The 19,966-nt window shown below is 39.7% G+C and overlaps 1 protein-coding gene across 1 annotated transcript in view; it reads right to left on the bottom strand.

The window, feature by feature from the left end:
- The window catches only part of KCNN2 (potassium calcium-activated channel subfamily N member 2), a 155,565-nt gene extending 135,805 nt beyond the window's left edge, over positions 1-19,760 (bottom strand). Inside the window, exons 1-2 of the mRNA XM_077138923.1 lie at positions 18,492-19,760; positions 17,773-17,868 (exon numbers count right to left, since the gene is read on the bottom strand). Coding sequence (XP_076995038.1) covers positions 17,773-17,868; positions 18,492-19,703 — 1,308 coding nt within the window. The 5' untranslated portion in view covers positions 19,704-19,760. The remainder of the gene's footprint in view (positions 1-17,772; positions 17,869-18,491) is intronic.
- Positions 19,761-19,966: the final 206 nt, after the last annotated feature.

Consider the following 19,966-nt stretch of genomic DNA (forward strand, 5'->3'; position numbering starts at 1 on the left):
GTGACAATTAAATGGAATACATGATATCGGGGGAGATCTAGCAAAAGAGAAGTTTCAAAGAGACATTACTGGGAATATGAAAAAACTGGAATATTGCTGTAAGCTTTCTATTAATGTTAAATTTCTTGACCATTATAATGTACTTAAGGTGGTGACATAAGTAAATATCCTTATTACTAGGAAATGTTCATGGCAGTTTTAAGTGTTCAAGGAGCATGGTGTATACAACCTATACTCAGGTGTTCACAAAATGGACTGATAAATAGACAGGAGGATGGATGGATAGATAGAATGGTATGGCAAATTTGGTTAAATGTTAAAATCAGTGGATCTGGATATCTGGGGAAGAGGAGAAGTACGTTGGAATTCTCTGTATGGGATTTGTATTATCTTGTAACTGCCGTAAGTTTGAAATTATTTCAAAATAAAAAAATTGAAAAGAGGGAGAACATATCTGCATACCTTGAATGTTATAAAATAGGGCATTTCACTACACCAAATTCATTCCACATTTATTAATAAACTTTCTAAGATAGGGACCGTTCTGTATGTGTAGATAAAATATAATTAAGAGAGTTTCTTCTTAATTATTATTTTGGAAATTGAGTGACTTCGATACTAAAAGATTCTTAACTTATTTGCACAGAGAGGTGAACACAGACTATGTATTTAAGACAGGAGTAAAGGGATGGCAAAGATGTGTCATGCAAGCATCTATCCTTGCTCCACTCCTATACTCATGGTAGATGCAATTAATCAGTCAACACCACTTTCCACTGCAGCTCTGCGGTGGCCTAAAGAATCATTGTTAATAATGTGTTCCAATCAGTTACACTCAAGAGACAGAAGTTGATGTGTGAAAGGAAATCCGGTAACTGTACCCAACCGTAATGATACATGTCATGTCTCCTTCTCAAAAAAAACTTACCCTGGATTTACCACGCCACTCAGCTTAGGCATGTGGCTACACTAGGGAAATAAGCCCAAGGGAAAATTGTCAGACCTGAATTAGGGGGTTAGGATGGGAATTCCAGAGTGGAGTGCAGGTGTGGCACCAACTCAGATAACATCCAGATTTTATGACAATTATCAGCACTCTTTCCATCCTCTACTTCACTTTCACGGATAATTGAGAATTGGAGTCTATCCCAACACTGTTGGCTCTTTCTGAACAGCCTCTAGGGACATATGAACAAGACTGAATAAGACATATTTTATGGGATGATTAATTATGGATAAAGATTGTTCTGCCATAGTCTCCTTGAATCAACTGTGGTAAGCTGAAGGTAACATAATTTAAATTCAGAGGAAAATATCTCCCGCATCTGTATTGAAGCCAACCAAATATTTGATTGTCATAAGTTTTCAAGAGGTGGATATTTTAATAGCTATAACTCATGTAGAAAATGATACAACTTTTCTCTAGCATTCCAGATAAAGCCATACCTAACAGTAAGGTATGTGTTGTAAAAAAAAAAAAAAAAGAAAAAGGGAAAGAAAAAAGGCTTTGGAGTCAAAGATTTGAATCTGAAACTCAGCTTCACTACTTACTTCCTGAATAAGAATTATATTTACATTATATGGGACCATGTATATAAATAAACCTAGCACAGTGTCTGCTCACAATCGATAACATGAAATGAAATATATTAGTTATTTTGATACACATTAATTATTTTCCCATACTAAAGAAGAGCCATAAAGCATGTAGCTAAAAAACCCTGACTTTTATTTTATATTGCTCTACAATTTTCCTCATTAATCAGCTCATTCCTCATATGCATATTTAGAGGTCTTCTCTCCCTTATGGCACATCTATTCAAAAGCATGGAGCTTATTAAGTCTTCCAATCTCTTCCCTTTGCCTCACTTTCCCTTCTCAGCCATATTTATCTTTAGGAAAGCAATCATTTAGCATCTTCCTTGAAGGATATCAGCTCATCACTTTTTAAACTCATCATTATTTTTGTCACCATATCTAATTTTTGAGAAAATCACCAAATTCTACATGAAAGGGAAAACCGTAAGAATATACAGGTTTTAAATATACAGACCCCATGTGGGGAGGAGGCTCAAATTCAGGAACAGGAGACTAAGAAATACCTACCTAAATCCTTCTGATAATTGCACAAGAAAGAACCAAACAGTTCTATTACAGGTATAGATTTGTTACTATAGTTGAACACCTGGACAAATTGGAAAACATTCTCTAAGATACTCATTTGTTCCTATTAACCTCATCTGAAACACTCCAGAAATTTAACCTAGTTACAGAAAGTCCACTTAAACAATTTATAAACCAGAGGTACTGCATTAGATACAAACAACCCAGAGAGAGACGCTCTGAACAGGAATAGATCCAATCGCACGGGCTTAACAGAACAAGCAGTAAATCCTCACAGTGGTTTCTTTGCAGAGATAAACATATGATTAAAGATCGGGAGAGCAGGCCTTGGGTCTGTTTTACCGCAGAAAGCTGCACAGATGTGAACAGAGGGGAACAAAAGTCTATCACTAGGAAAGAGAACCTCTGACTCCTGAAAGGGAGAGAAATTCAAAACATTAAGATATTTGTTCTTCCTTTTCCTAGCAACATTTGTAGTTGTTGTTGGGAACTTTGTTTGTCCATTAACTTTGTTTTTCTGTCTCTAACATTCAGAGAAAGAGGCATCCATTCCAAGAGTCTCAAAGCAGAGTACCTTGAGCCTTCTAATGTTATCACATGGACAGATGGAACATAAATGCCACCAAATGAATAAGCATAAGACCAGAGATTTTCTGTTTTATCCCAGAGGTAGCAATAATCTCATTGAGATACCTATACCTATGCATCAGACAATTCTAACTCATGTTCTGTCTGGTAAACTTTCACTGCAGACAGCAATTTACTTTATTTAGTAAATCTCTCAAAAGGCTGTGTATAATAGAAAGGATCAGAAGTGAAGGTCAACTTGGGAGTTAGATTTCATGGATGCCAGGGATGGGTGACCTTTAAGACGACTGGAAAATACATCTTAACAACCATGAAAAGCAAAGATTGCACTGTAGGTTATTAATAAAGAAGATAAAAAGAAAACATATTCCAGGGTCTTCTAAATTGCTACCCATTGTAGAACGTTTTTCAAAGCCCATTTCTGAACCATGATTAAATATGGAAGAAGTGATATAGGAAAGAACACTAACTTTATATAGCTCACTTATTAATGTGATGATAATTTATCATCTGCTAGCAAGCACAATTCTCCATATCCATGGTTATCATTATTATTATTATTATTATTATTATTATTATTATTATTATTGTTATTATTATTATTTTTCAGGTTAAAGAGGAATCTGAGCTATCAACAGACAGATACCCATCCAAAGTGGAGGACCTGGACCATAGAAAGACTATGTTCCATTTCCCATGTAATTCCACAGCAGCATTCTATGGCAGCATACAATATTGCAGCTGTGCTGCAGCTTGTGGGGCAAAATGATGTATAACTTCCCTTGAGAAGATAAAACCTATCCACAGAAAACAATTAAAAGAGGCTTAAATACTCAATTATACAGAACCAACAACAACTACAAACGTTGCTAGGAAAAGGAAGAACAAATATCTTAAATAATCAGACAAGGCTTCACAGAGGAGGTAGCGTTTGAGAACTGAAAAAGTCGGAGGGTACTTTGTAAGGATCCAGAATTAGAAGAGATAATCACAAAGGGAATTGCCAAGATCAGCTTGCAGGGAATAGAAGGGCTCTGTCTCTTGTTACCTTGAACAGAAAGATATGAAGCTAGTCAGACCTACCATGGTCCCTTGATTCACAGCCCCCTCCCCAAACTACTAACACTTTATATGCATTAGCATCATGGTATCTTGGTAGATTCATTTTCACACTTCTTTTAGCCAAATCTTATACTAAACTATAAAATCTATCTTTTTAATAAAACCATAAAGAGTAGAAACAAGTCCACTGCCATAATTTCAACCAATGATATCTGACTATACTTTTACTTATTTTAATGTCTAGTTTTAATAATTCAAAGTCAGATTGAATTACAAAGAGTGAAAGTTAGATTTTCTTTACTGACATAAAACATGATAGTAGAAAAATACAACAGAGTAGGAAGAGCTTATGTTAACAAAAGTCACATTATTCAAACTACTGTTAGTATATTAGATTGGCATACTACCTCCTCTGAGCCAGGTTATTTACACATACATGTTGTGTTATAATATAACATAAATGATATAAATGTAAATGCCCAATAAATACAAACGTGGTACAGATTGTAGCGAGACCTGTTCAAAATCAAAGTTCGAGAAAGACAGCACAGCTACTGAAAATGTCAACAGATACCAAAGGTCATCTGAAGGATACTTGGAGCTAAGTATCTGCAGGACCCAGTGACCCTAGATGGAGCTGGGGGTGGGGAGGGAAGATGAGTGCAGGTAGAGATAGGTCAGGTTCCTTACCAAGGCCCTAGCTGGATGGTGGTGTCCTTCACCAAGAGAACAAAGGTAAGAGGACAAGGAGGAGGCCTGGGGAAAACATAAGGTTTGGACATGCTGAGTTGAGGGCCATGCAGAACCTCCAAGGGGACCTGTCCAGTAAGCAGCCGACTGGCGTAGAGAACAACTACATGAAATAAAACTTTAATCACTGGGGAACAGAAAAATAAGCAAATTAATAAATTGTACATGCAGTAAGAACTTCGGGGGGAAAATGCACTCTTTACTATATTCTAACTTAATCTGTGATTTTTTTTTTTTTTTTGCAATAAAACATGGAGTTGGAGAGCAGTCAACTATAACACACCTCCCTCAAACTACAATACAAATCAGCTTCACTTCCTGACAGAGGCTGTCCACACCAATAGTGCCATAAAAGAAATTAAATCACAACTCACATAACACTGAAGGTCAAATAAGACCTCTCTCTCCTCACTGGCCTCCCTGAGAAATGACACAGAACCCTGGGCTCTGGCTTATACTCCCAATGAAGTTATTCCTACTGCAGCATTCTACTCTCGTGCAATGAGGAAAACCTAATGCAAATATGCAATGTCACCTCAATCCCAGAAATGCAAGATCCTACAAGGGAGAATGAGAACCTGGGTCATAAGCAGAGGCCTTGAACCTACGCAAACCCTTCCTTGCCCAGGCCTGGAGCAGGCCTGCCTGAGCCTCTGCCTACCACACTTTCAACAGCCAGAAAGCAGAGCAAAGAATAGAATAGCTTTTGGTCCACAAGCAGAAGAGACACTTTTGTGTATATTTCTTCCCTGTGTTTGTTGACCATTCTAGTCTCTAATTCAGGGGTTGGCAGACTTTTCTTCTGTAAACAGACAAAAGGAATGCTTTTGATTTTTCCAGAATATTGGAGAGTGAATCATGTCCCAAAGAAAAGACACATTCAATTCTTAATCTTGTTGGTGTGCACGCTGTTTGTAAATAGGACCTTTGAAAATATTATTATTAAGGTGTGCAGTTGTTTGTGAATAGAGTCATCAAACATTCTATTTTGAAGAGGTCAAACTGAACCAGCATGAACCTTAATCCATATAACTGGAGTCCTTATAAGCAAAGCCAATTTGGATGCAGTGAGTCTGTAGAAGCCAGAAGTCAGTAGAAGTCAGAAAATGAGGCAGATTGCTGTGTAATGGAGTTAGAGATGCACATCAAGGAAACCGAGGATGATGGCCAGCCAGACCAGAATACTACAGGCTCTGAGAGAGCATGGCACGTCAAGACCTTGAGTTTAGACTTCTAGTCTCCAAAACCATGAGACACTAAATCCCTGTTGTTTAAGCCAACTCACTGCACAGTATTTTCATAGCACCCTGGAAGACTATGACACCAGACCATACGGTCTCTATCACAACTACTAGACAGACAAATGGGTATGGCAGTGTTCCAATGAAACTTTATTATAAGTGTGCAGACTGGATTTGCCCAGGTGAATGGATTGCATACCCTAGTCTGTCAATCCCCACTCTAACCAATCAAGTATTTGCCTGCTCTTACCAGAACTAGGTTCGGCTACTGTGAAACATAGTATACCAGTACTCCCCACCATCAGACCTTGTGATTCTCCTAGATTTGGCTTTCCTGCTGAGATTATAGCATCTACTTAATAATAATGATGGTGAAAAAGTAATAATAGAAAGAATCAATGTTTATTAAGTACTTATATTGTTTCAGATAGCAAATATGCTAGGCTCTTCATAAACACCGTCTCAATGAATGCTCTAAACAATCTAACAAAGTAGACACAATCATCACTTCCATTTGATGTAAAACAAGCCTGAGAAAGGTAACATTTTCTTTACATGGCCAAACAGGGTGCAGCTGGGTCCTAACAAATCTGCCTGGATCCAGAGCTAGAGTTTTCAACTGCCACCCAGGGCTGCTTCCCAGATGCACATGTGGCTGTCAGAGAGAAGGTGCCTGTCCCGAACTCTCCTCACACACTATCCTCTGGAGTCTATACTTTGTGTTGCTACCTACACCTCACTAGACAGTCAGAGGCACAGCCACATGGCATCTATCACCTCCAAGGAGCGGCTCTTCTGTCTTTCAGAATTTTAACATTCAACATGAACACAAGTACAAGAGCCAGATACCATCACCATGATCGGAAAATGTTGTTTATGCCACTTGTCCTCCCTTTACTAGCTGTGACGTACCCAAGGGTATTAAGATCATCGTGCATCCTCTACAGGTCCCTTAGGAGCAGAGGCAGATCAGGAATCCTGACGTGGCTGCTAGTCTCAAAACACAGCATGCGTTTCCCAGGAATATTCCCAAGTGAAAACAAGGCTGGGGAGGCTGAAAGAAGGATGGGTTATGTAAACACACCTTGTAGAAGCTTTACAGAGCATTGGGTAGGGAGGGTTACTCCTGAAAAGAAAGGATTCAGGAGATAAAAAAAAGACAAAAATAAAAAAAAAGTCAAGGCAATGATTTTTAAAACCTGCTCTTACCTTCTTGGTAAAGAGAACTAGTTTTGTAGCACTCCTTTGCTAACTTCCCCCACTGTGTTTATGAAAAAGGGCAAATATCAACTGCTTAGACCTCACTGTGAATGTGTTCAGGGATATACTGATCAACATTCACACCATGTCAGTGGATTAATAACTCACATTCAGCCTGGTTATGCAACAAGGACACATATCCTACGGGCTTATACGCCTGCCACCTCTATACCCACTAGCCTTGCGACCCTATTCTTTGCTGAATTTGGTTTTCAAATGGCAACACATCATAATTCAGATCTTGACAATGAGCCTTCACCCAGTCAGCTTACCGTGGTCAGCTCTGCTCCTGCACAATGGTGCAGAGAAGACCTCTCTCTGTTCCTTGGTAAATTCTGCAAAGTAAGTTTCCCCACTGCTGGGTGCACTGTGGGATAACAGGACGTTCGACATGGACTTGAGGGAAGAAGTCCTAAACACATGTCTCCTTTCCCTCTGTTACTAGTTGTCTAAACTGCACTGAGACATACCTGATGGTTAAATTGTTTTTAAATAACTGCCACTGAAGCCATCTCTATACAGAGTATTCGACAAAGCAAGACAGGGAACATAGCAATGAGTGGGCTGGATCCCTTTCGTCCAGTTAAGGAACACACAGGGGACACATTCCAAGATGTAAAGCAGAACGTGGTCAAAACTCAATGACAGAAAACATGTATAGCTGTCAAAAAGAATAAAGGAGACTTTTGAAGGAAAAAAAAAAGGAAAGAATATAGAAGGGTGGGCTTTTTAAAAAAAAAAAATGGTATACAAAATCTATAAGACCCAGTGAATTTCAAATCAAGGAAATTAAAGTGTACAATAGTTTTCATCCCTGAATACAGTGCTGTCTTTTTTTTAATTAAAAAAATATTAGAAATTTCTCTTTATATCACTACTGCTTTACTTTTTGGTCTGCCCAAATTCGTTTTTATGAAATATCCTATTCGATGTTGACAAATAATAATGGTGAGTTTCTTGACTAAAATACTAATGAGAAAGAAGTAAAATTCCAATTCAAAGGATTTTTCAATAACAGCATTAAAATTTGCCATGTTACCCACAGTTAAAAACAGAAGACTAAAACTTTAAACCAACCACAAATTTAACTAAAGAAGTATATGTTAAGCTATTCTCACTTCAAAAAGGCAGCAATTCACACTCACTTCCTATGTATGACTGAATTTATCATAATGAAAAACTGACCTACAGCAAGTTTCTAAAAGTCAAGGTTTTCAGTCTTAAACCGAATCAAGTTTCCAGTTAATAGCTTTGCTTAGGTGTATAATTAAACTACTAGATGAACCTCTGCAAAAGCATGAGGGGACTGTTATAAATCTCACTGCTATTACTTTTATATCATATTATAAGCATGTAGATTTACTAAATATTTAGCCCAATTATTATTTTCCATATTAAAAAAAATAATCTGTGAGCCTAAAAATAAATCCAATGCCAGGTTATAATTTCCCCTTAGCAACTCAGAAAAAAAGAAAATGAATACTTTAAGGATTAACACCTGTGCATCTGTGTAGTTTTTTACCCTCATAATCATAATCACTATTCTAAGAAAAGCAGTGACCAAAGTCAAAACCATAAGTATACTATGTTGCTTAATGCCTTCTCCCCGGAATATAGTACGTTTACACTAAAACTAATATGCAAACATTGTATAGAATTTACCTGGAACATCTATGTGTCCTGAAGAAGACTAGTTCAGTGACCAAATAATAAAGCTATGTCCCTAAATCTCAATAGTCAAATTTCTTATAAACAACCCCATCTTAACAACTGGAATAAAAATATTCAGATCAGTCGAGGAAAAAATGACAAATTATTGATGTGGAATATTGGCTGTTAGAACTTTTCTACATGATTCAGTTCAAAGTTTTCAATGTCTGAATCCCATTGTGCCCAATAAATACAAAATACAAAGTCCAAGGTCAACCAACAGTAACACATTTCTCAAAACCAAAGACTGGCATAATGTAGACTCAAGTTATGATGACATGGAGTGAAACAGAAGAGAAGATGCAAAATTCTGTGATAAAAAGTAAGCCCAATCACTTTCTCAAGCATACTTCAAAATGCCATTCTTATATTTATGCACAAAAGTTCTTCCCAATTCTTTCAGACCATTGTACTCCAAGCACATATACTGGTGAAGGCTGAGATGGTGGCACACTAAATAAAACTCTGAGCAGAGGCAAACTCATCCAGAAAAATAAAAATCAAAGGGTTTTTATTTAAATATGTTGACCTAAGATGAATACCAACCAAAAAAGTGCTCCCAATTACAGTCATTTACACAATTGCTTTTGGCTGTTTACTACCTCTCATCCTTTCAGCAGGGGTTTAATACCAGAATTTTCCATTATCCAAATTATTCCCTTTGCTTACTTTTCGGAGTGCTTAACTTAACTCTTTTAAGTCACCAGGGTCCTAATTAGTGATGGGGAGATGCCTTCCGCTGTGACCCTGATGCCTGAAGGAGTTAGTTTAGCTCGGAAAGGGCCTAGCTTCCAGCATACAGCCACGCATATGGTAGATTTATGGAGGAAATGGTCATTTTGGTTAACACCTGTTACCCATAATATTATAGTACTTTAACAGTATAGGTAAACAAATCTGAAACCTGACAGCTAAAATGATCACTTAGCTCCTAATACAAGCTATCTGCCCACAGAAAGAATCTGAACTAAATTCAGTTAAGTAAATAGTCTGTCCTTAACAGAGATAAGGCATTCATTAAAAAAATTAACATCACACACACACACACATTCTAGAGAAGTGCTAATAAACTAACATGCACTGTTCAAATGCCCACCCTTTGTGAATGTGTGTCTGTGTGTGTGTGTTTTCCCTCAGGAGTCTGGCAAGAAAAAAAAAAATCTCACTGTTTCCCAAAGCCCAGAGAGGCTGGGCTCCAATTCCTCCCGTCCTATCCTAGCGAACCCCCAAACAGCTAACAATAACCAACAGCTTATACCTAAATAGCCCTCACCACATATCCTCACAACTTGATAAGAGAAGTACTCTCTATATCCCAATTTACAGACAAGGGAACTGATGTACAGAGAAATTAAGTAACTTGTCCAAGGTCACACAGCTAATTAGTGATAGAACTAGGTATGAGTCCAGACAGACTGGCTCCACAGTCAGTGCATAAAGCCATAAGGCTATGTTGCAAAAACAAAAAACAATCCAAGGAGTGTCTGATGCTCTGCTAAGCAGGAAAGTTTGCAGTGAAAACTTCCAGAAATTACGTTTTTAAAAGCTTCCTATTACAAACAGGCTTAGGAACATTTGATGAGAAAGTAATCTTACAATACTTCTTTTATATTGGTTCTTTATAAAGCCTAATTATTAAACAAGAACATGCTTCACAGACCTACTTAATCAAATTTATTAACCAGTACCATGGAGAATAGAAAGGTAAAGGAGACGACAGAAAAGCAAATTCTCAGATTTACAAAAAAAGTACAGCACTCAAAATACCAGCTGACACACTGGACCTAGATACTCCAGAAAATAATCACATCAGTTATTTAACAAAGTGGTAAACACTTTAAAACGAAAGGAGTGATATAACTTTTTCAGAGGACAATTTGGCAAACCACCAGTTGTCTAAAAAAAAATCCCTTAATTTCACTTTTGGTAATTTATCCTTAGGAAATCATTCGAAATGTTCACAAAGGTTCATGTGCAAGGGTATTCATTATAAAAAGAATTTAAAATGGGCTATTTATAATTTTACTTTAGTGTCAAAAATAAGGAAAATGATTAAATTGATTACATCTATGTAATAGAAAAAATGTGCAGTTATTAAGATGTTTAATGCCATGAGAAAATCAATAGAAAGTTACATGGAAAAAAGAACACATTCTCTTTTTACAGATATATAGCAAATCCACATCTGTCTCTCTCTCCCTATAAATATAACATAAATGATAATTATCTCTAGATGATGGGATTAAACTAATTTATATTCTTCAGAGTGGTCTGTGTTTTACAAATTTTCTAATCTAAATAGTTTATTAATTTTATAATCAGAGGAAAAAAACCAAAATATTGAGAAAAAAGAAAAGACATTCTATCATGTAACCTATATTATAATTCTTAAAATTATAAGCAAACCAGTCTTGTTTCCTTCTTGGATATCCTTAATAGACTGGTAGATCATGAAACTGCAATTTACACAGACTATGTGAATTTCAGAAGGGTCTGACAAGTCTTCATGGCATTCTTGCAGACGAAATAGAAAAATGTGGTCTGGCTGATAGCTCAAGGTTCATAAATTTGTTATCACTAGAAAGCTGTACCAAATATCATGGACGGACTGAGAGCTACCAATACCAAAGGACCTACTTCTGACCTCAGACCTTGGCTCTGAGTTGAATATAATCAATGACCTGGGCATGGGTTCTCAAGATACACTTTTTAAACTCTCAGCTAAAACAAAGCTAGGAAGAAGTGTTACATGTGTCAGCGACAGATGTGCAAACCTCAGTAAAAGCCACACATATTAACCACATTTCTGGCACAAAATTTAGCGCTAATATGAAATCCTGAGCCTCATACACAGTGTCAAACATGAGAATCATGATTCAAACAATTCTCACAGGCTGAAACACTATATACTATTTAACGGGGTTAATAAATGTAAAGCCATACATTTCTTTCAGTAAAAACCTTACAAGAGAAAAATGGAGGAAAATAAAATAACCTAGCAACTAGTTCATGTGCAACAATGATCATGTTAGACTAACGAGAGTCAGTATGATGTAGCATTTTTGATGTAGGGAGGAAACGATTCTACTGGCAGACTCCATCTGAAAGCACTAGATACACTTCTGATCATCTCATTCTAATGATCATCTAATTCTAAGAAGGGCTTCCATAAAACAGAAAAAGTACAGAAGACTGTGACCAGAGATATTCAACATCTGATCAGGAATACTGAAATAAACTAAGTTTATTTAACTAAGAGGGCATTTAAAGGAACCTAACTGCTATTTAAGTATTTGCTCTGTGATCCTGTAAAAAGGGGGAATCAATTTATTCTGTTATTATAGAATATTACAGCCTCTCTTCTGTCTCTGCAATGGCACTGAAATTGTTCCTCAAGGTCAGCAGTGACCTTCAACTTGCAAATCCAAAGGCACTTCTCTACTCGGCAGCATTCAATTTAGCACCTTGTCCTCTGTAAAACATTCCCAGCTCTTGGCCTCCCTGACCTCAGGGACAACTCATTTTTGCCTCTTTTTTTCTAGTTTCCCCTTTACTCAACCTCTAAATCCAGAGGTTGATTTATTCTTGACCTTCTTCTCATCTCTTTCTATTCTCTTTCAGTGATTTTATCAATCCCAATGGGTTTAAATATTCTCAATGCTGATAGGCCCCAAATTTAAGTTTCCAGTTCAGATTTTTTCTCTGAGCTCCAGATTCTCAAAAGGTATCTGAAGCATTTCAAACACATTATGCCAAAATCACCATCCTGATTCCAGATCCTGCCCTTCAGTTTGAGTCTTCCCCCACCCAAGACTACATACTGGGTTGCTCAAACCAGAACCCTGCTGCAGTCTATAGGAACAATCTGTGCCCTGTGACTACAGCGAGTTTACTGTCCCTAAACAAAATGAGAATAAACCAGTGTGGCCTGAGCAAGGGGTACTGGAGGGGATTGGAGGGGATACGGGGTCTTGATAGTGGAGAGTTTAGAGACCATGGAAAGGGTTTCTGGATTTTTTTTTCAAAGCATAGTGGAGAAATCACTGAAGAATTTAATGCGGTGGAGATCCATGATGTCACAGTTTTCAAGCAGACCTCTTTTTGATCCCTTCACCAAATGTAATTTCCCTGAAGGTACAGGCTCCCTCTGTCCGCCTTGCCAGACGCAGTCTAGGTCTGGGACAATGACCGTCCACAGTGCCCTTCTCTCCAAGCTGTACAAAATGCTGCCTAGAAACAGGTTGGAAGTTCAATCAAACCCACTTGTGGCAAACCTGAAGTTCCATTCTTCATTCATTTGTGATGCTGCTCTGTAAACACACCAGGATCACTTTATTTAGTGTCACATCCATTAATAATGCAGGGATCTTTACACAGGCAGGCGGAGAAAATTAGTCCTGAGTGATTTCGTTACTACAGTGCATACACGAAGTCAAAAAGGGACTGAGGGCCCTGTTACAACTAATGTAGAGGTTGCTGGGAATATAGACATCTCTCGCTGAGTTTAACACCACACAACAAAGCAATTTAGGCAACTTTTCTATACTCATGTCTTTTGGAATCTTATGGTCAACCTGTAGCTATAATTCTCATTTACCTCACAGATATAGCAGAGACCTAACAACCAATATAAGATCACTCTTCCTATTCGTTTAGTCTTCTTCATTTTTTAACAACTCCTCCCAGGCCCCCAATTTTTAAACTAAAAAAATATATAAACATATGGAAAATATTTTCATCTGATCCCATCTCTACAATGATAATTCAATTGTCAGCATATGTGATAATACACCATGAGATATTACAAAATGGATGCAAATAAGCCTGTGAGGTGATGAGCTTTATCTTTAAATAATTTTTTCCAAGAATTAATTTCAGGAAGATAGTAAACATTTTAGTATTTAAATAGCCAAAAACAATTAAATTCCTTTTATAATATCCAATTGACAATGCTAAGAGGAAATAGTGTGTAGAGAATCAAGGGTTATAAACTCTGACAACCTTTCTGAAGGGAAATGCCTTTCAATTTAACATGCCAACTCCCTTTGATTCAATAATTGGACTGCTGGAAACATGCCATATGTATATACTCTTATTAGGAGATTAAAATAAATATACAAGGATGCCCATTTTAGTCTTTCAGGTAATAGCCAAAAAAATCCACAAAAAACTAGAAAACTTCAAATTGCCATCAGCTACCAGCACAGGGTTAGTAAACTAAAGTGCAGTATATCTGTAAAATGGAATTATATGCAGCTGTTAAAAAAGAATGTGATAGGTCTCTGTGTGCTGAGAAGGAAAACCCTCCAAGATAAACTAAGGAACCAAAACAAGGCATGTGTGACTATGAACACATCTAAATGTTCATTTTTGAAATTATGGAAGGATATTTGAGAAACCTAAAAGAGGTTACAACTAGGAAATGAGACTGAGAGTATATATAACATAAATATTGCTTTTTATTTTACATTCTTCTATACTGTTTTGAGTTATTTTAACTATGCATATATACTATTATTTTATTAGTAAGAATAATAATTAGATGCAGTATTCTCTGCATAGCCTTGGAAGCAGTCACTTGCTCTCCACTGGAGGGGAAAAGAGGCTGTCCTTTTCCAGTCCTTACAAAGTAAACTGTCGACACGGAACCAATCCTCCCCAACCAGTACAGGTGTCTTCTTGGGTCACTAAGGCCCTTAATAATCTCATTCACTCCCACCTCCTTTATATGGCCTTGATGCACAAGTGAAGATAAATTTTAATTTCTGTTCTTTTATTTTAGATCTATAGAGTCCACTTCTGAAAAGCTAACCTGAAAGAGGATGAGTAGAGTTACTTCAAGATAAAGGAAACCAAAGAAAAAGCAGTGTCCTTCCTAATGTTATTTATTACATAATTACATGAATACCAAAATAAAAACAAACAAGCAAGAATGCTTTTCAAATTCAAAGAATACTACCTGCCATTCTTCCAAATCACGAGAACCAGAAAGATCAGCAACAAGTCCAAAGGACTTTCTTTCCCAACTTACAATTATGTGCCTATTTCGAAATATTAAAAAACTCCTTCAATTACTACTGCTTCCACAAGAAAAATAATAATACAACAAAGCTGAAAAGAATAAGTGAAGTCTATATTTAATTTTCTTATGTTGATGTTAAAGAGTATTTGAACTTTGTTTTGTACTCATTCCATCAGAGAAATGCCTCCAATCCCACGGGGGAGGGTACAAAAAAGAAAAGAAAAATCACAGGAAATTATACGTCTCTGTCTTTCTATAATTTGACCCTGAGACATCAGGATAGGCTACTTATTTAGTATCAAGTAACCTTTTCAACTTGTGCAAAAATAATCATTATGGTATTTTTCCTTTGTCAGAAGGTCACGATCCATGGGCATTCAATAAAGTTTGTTTTATTTTTGTTTATCTATTCATGCACTGATTTTTTTTTTTTTTTTTTTTTTGCTTTACTAATGGATATAGAAAACAAGGCCAAACGACTATTTGAAAAAGTCTATTATCTACTTAGTTAAAAAATTCCTCCTACTAAATCTGATTTTAAATAAGCTTTGACCAAAAGAAAAAAAAAAAGCCATTTCTTTTTTTTGGTTGAGGGTGCAAAAGTAATTAGTAAAATGAGTACACACAGCCTGGTGCATTGCGCTGTCTGTGGTACTGAAAAATGACACCAAAGCTGAAATTTACTGAGCAGTGTTCTTACATCGCCTCCCATTACACTATTTTAATTCAAGTACTTCCGTCCATGACTCACCTGAGCCATCTTATTTTGCAAGAGTGTGTATAAACATTTTATAAAAGGTCACAATGACTTGCTTTTCAAGGTTGTCCATGGAAATGTCAGGGTCTCCCTAAACTTTGTTAAGCAATTCTGGTGGAGAGGTCCAGAATACTGGCATAACACTTTTCCTGAATGCAGTAAAAAACTGAGCCATGTGCCCAGACTAAAGAGCTCTCACTATCCAATGAACGTACCAATATGCTAAAAATAAAGAGAAAAACTGTCATTTTAGATAATATGCTATATCTAAGGATATGTTATGAATGGCAGCACAACCCTTAACATTTAATTCCTTACTCAGGGTTTATCAGTATATTTGGAATTCTTCATAGTAAATTAAGAAGTGCCTATTAGCTTAAAACTTATGAAAGAAACACACCTACAGTTGCGACATAAATACATTTTTTTTTTAAAGAAAAAGCCACAGCTCATTCTTTGCCAGTATCACTGAGTTTCAGAGTAAAATATTTTGGCAGCACAATTTATTCTAATCTCAGGATAAATTACAATATCTCTATTTTTTCTGGTCTTTAACTTCTATCTCAGGGTCTCCACACTTATTCGGTCCTTTTCCATTTTATTTAACAAAAGCATCTTAGATGAGAAGTTAGAGCTTCAGTTTGAGAGACAAATCTCTTTAGTTAAAACACTGAGTATAAATCCTGCACCCAAATACACGAAATAACGAAATGATATTACCCAAGCAGCTATTTTGAAATTATCTTAATTATGGTGGGTTAAACAGAAAACTTGCATCATAATAAGTAAACTCAATTAAAACAAAAATCTAACATTTTGTGGTGTTATATTGCAGCAACAGTAAAGTTCACTGTTCTTATTAGCCTTAGGGGATCAATCTATATCCTCAGTTTTCTCACCCATGCTATACAAAATCTAATCAACATACCTATGCCTTTGTGTAACAGGACCAGTCATCAGAATTACTCAATCAGTGGAATTCTTTTATGTGTGAAATAACCTATACAAATGATTTCTTGGATTTTTATTAGTTTCTGTAAGTTTAAAAGAGTTCTAATATAAAAATTTTACAACAAATTATTAATATTTGGCAGCTCCCCTTAGATTTTTTTTAAGTCACTGGATGTTTAAAAATATATAATAAAATTTTAGGATATTTTTTAAGTTTAACTTGATCATACTCTAAACTTTCGGATTCAAAGAGAAACTGTAGATAAAGAAATATCCAAGTTTCAGGGCTTTGGGCCAAGTGGCAGCAGAATGCAGCAGGAAACAGTCTGGACTAGCAGCTAGTTCAGGGTTTGGACGTCTCTCCTACTCACTGTCTAGCTGTGTGACCTTGGCAAGCTACTCACCTCTCCTGACTTCAATTTCCTCATCTGTAAAGTGAGCCGAGTCAAGGGACCACAAGACCTATTTTGTTTCTTCCAGCTCTAATTGTCTATACTTTATGTCAAAATGAGAAGATAAAGTAACTACTCCCTCTTCATTCCCGGTCAGGTGTATATTTTGTTTGGAAAATAATTAAAATTGTTTTCTTCCATATTTAGTATGTGTTTGCTCAATACTCATTTAATTTAAAATTAAATTAACTTGTAATTAGCATTAAACTTTTTAAATGGCAAGTCTACACACTGTCTAACAAGTCTATAACATGCCTATTAAACTATCAGATGTGCAGAATATGCACTCAAAACTTAATTCAAGTTTTTAAAATGTTGGGGAATACATGGAAGAGTCAGAGCTTGTTTCATGTCTTATTTATTTACATTTGTTAACAATACTATGACTATTGTCTTGTGGTATCGACAGACAGTCTCCCATTATGATGTAACCACCGGAAGAGGTGCGTTAAACAAGAATATACATTTACTCTAGGAATTAGGCTAGTGCACAGCTGGCCTTGAGGGAAACAGATATTGAGATGCTTTGGAAAACTAGAGAGCAAGGGTGCAATGTATTCGTAATAGCAAAAAGAAACTATGTAGAGAAAAAAAGGGGAATACTTCAGGGAATTAACAAAAACATCCCCCCAAACTACTGCAATGTTTATTATATGCTGCACAGCTTTGTTTTGTTCTGTTTTGTTTTGAACTTCTTAAAAGAACACGCCAATTTGCTAACATAAGAATACAGCATGTGTGTTCGGTCCACCTCAAGCAAGGACGTGAGGGCTTGGAAAAAGCTCTGCTGCTCTGCCTTTCTCCAGGTTGGTTGCATGGCTTTGGGTCATTCATAAATAGCAGAATCTAAGTTACCTGTATTTCCCTGGCATGGTACACGATGATCAGGCCAAGCAGGATGATCGTGGAGAGGCTGATAAGGCATTTCAGAGCTAAGGAATACAGCGACGCCTGCAACAGAGCCAGAAAGAAACACCTTTAAGAATGACACCCAGTGTCTCAACCACATTCTGGGCCCCGGGGGTCGACCAGTTCCCGGTTAAGTGGACCCAAGCTCTAAGAGGGCGGGGGAGTCGGGGGGGCTCTTGGATGCGCCAGATCACTCGACCTCCAAGGCAAGCTGGAGGACAGGAGAGAAAAGGCGCCAGGTCCCGTGGCCGAGTCACGGCTAATGGACACGCGGCCTCTGGCGCACTAAACCCGAAAGGAAAGTTACTCCTGAGTTTAAGTGCTGTTGGTTGAGAGGCCTTATAAACCCTGAGCAACGGTGAAGGAACGGAACATGCTCTCCCGCACCGGCCCCCGGAACCACTTATTTAATGTGCCCGAACGCACTGGGCACTCTTACTGCCTTGAGAACTTTGGCTGCCGCTCGAAATCGTGGGCTCTCCGAAGTTGCCTCAAGAACTACCGCTGCGCGTCTGAGCCGCGCGGTACTTCCCGGCGGGCACTCCCGATCACCCCGGGAAGATTCGAGGCGGGAACGCAGGGCTTTCCCGCCAATGCCAACCCCAACCACCCAGCGCCCGACTCCCCAGTTCCGGCAGGGTGGGCAGGGATTCAGGCTTGTGTACCTTGTCGTAGGCGCCCCACGACAGCTCGGTCTCGATGACCATGACCACGATGCCGAACATGCCGAAGATGAGCGCGTAGTCACTGAGCCGCTTGCGCTTCTCGAAAAGGGCGCGCCGGTGGCCCAGCTTGTAGCCGATGTTCTGGTTCTTCTTTTTGCTGGACTTGGTGCCACTGCTGCTGCCGTGCCCGCTACCTCCGCCGCCGCCGCCACCTCCTCCAGTGCTGCCGCCGCCGCCGCCGGCTCCGTAGAGAGCCAGGTTGTTGGAGTTGTTGTGCTCCGGCTTAGAGACCACGATCTCGGGAGCTGAGGACGAAGCGGCGACGGCAGCGGCTGCAGACGGGGAGGACGCACCGCCACCTCCCCCGACGGACGCGGGAGGCTGCAGGGGTTGCGCCTCCGAGTCCATTTCATGCAGGTTCCGGCGGGACGCGCTCAAGTTGCTGAGCGGCCGCATGACGCCCCCGTTATACCTGCAACTGCTCATGGCTATTTCGGTGAAGGGGTTGCTCTCGCGGCGCGCCTGGGGCTGGTGGTGCTGGTGGTGCGCCGGGTGCGAGTGGTGGTGGTGGTGAGAGAGCGGGGGCCCGGAGCCCAGGCTGCCAAGGCTGCCCGTGGGGCTGGCGGCGGGCTGCAGGCTGTGGCACTGGTGGTACTGGGAGGCGGACGCGGGCTGCTGCGCGTACTGCTGCCGGAGCGCACTGGCATGGCTGGACGGCGTCAGCTCGCTCACATTGAGCTGGCTGCCCCGGCGCGACGAGCAGCAGCAGCAACACGATGAGCCCGAGAGCGGCGAGGACGTGCGGGTCCGGAAGGCGCCGCCGGGCGAGGAGGTGCGGAGCAGCAGGGACAGGTTATCCCCCGCCCCCGCCCCCGCCGCCGGGGCACCGGAGGAGGCGCAGCTGTTGCACCGGAGGCATGGGCTGCTGCCGCCACTGCCCGGCTGCTGGTGCGCGAGGTGCGGGTGGTGGTGCGGGAGTGGCGCGAAGGGCGGACACGGCTTGTCCTGGCTCTGTTGCTGCTGCTGGCAATGCAGGTGTGAGGAGCGCGGCGGCGGCGGCGGCTGCTCTGAGAAGAAGCCGCGCTGGAACTGCAATGGGGTTTCCATGTCAGGGCTGTTAAAGCCGCAGGGAGACCAGGCGGTGGTGCACCCTGCGCAATGCGTTATGGTCGGGAGCGGGGACTCCTGCTGCTGGTGCGAGGAAGGGCCCATGCCGGCTCCGGTAGAATCCAGGCGGCGAGTCCGATTGGTCGGGCGCACCAAAACAATGGGCATGACATCACCTGCGGGGACCAAGACTGAGTTTGCGGCGCGCGCGGCTGAGGGTAGCGTGTGTGAGAGAGATGGGGAGGGAGGGGGATCTGCAGGATGGAAACCCCGAGGGATGAGGACTAGGACAGGGCGAGGGCGCGCGAGACCCGGGGATTCACCTGCCGATTAGAAGCGCCCTTGAGCACCACCGGGATAGGGAGCCC

This window comes from Tamandua tetradactyla, chromosome 21, assembly GCF_023851605.1.
Source record: "Tamandua tetradactyla isolate mTamTet1 chromosome 21, mTamTet1.pri, whole genome shotgun sequence".
NCBI classification, from domain to species: Eukaryota; Metazoa; Chordata; class Mammalia; order Pilosa; family Myrmecophagidae; genus Tamandua; species Tamandua tetradactyla.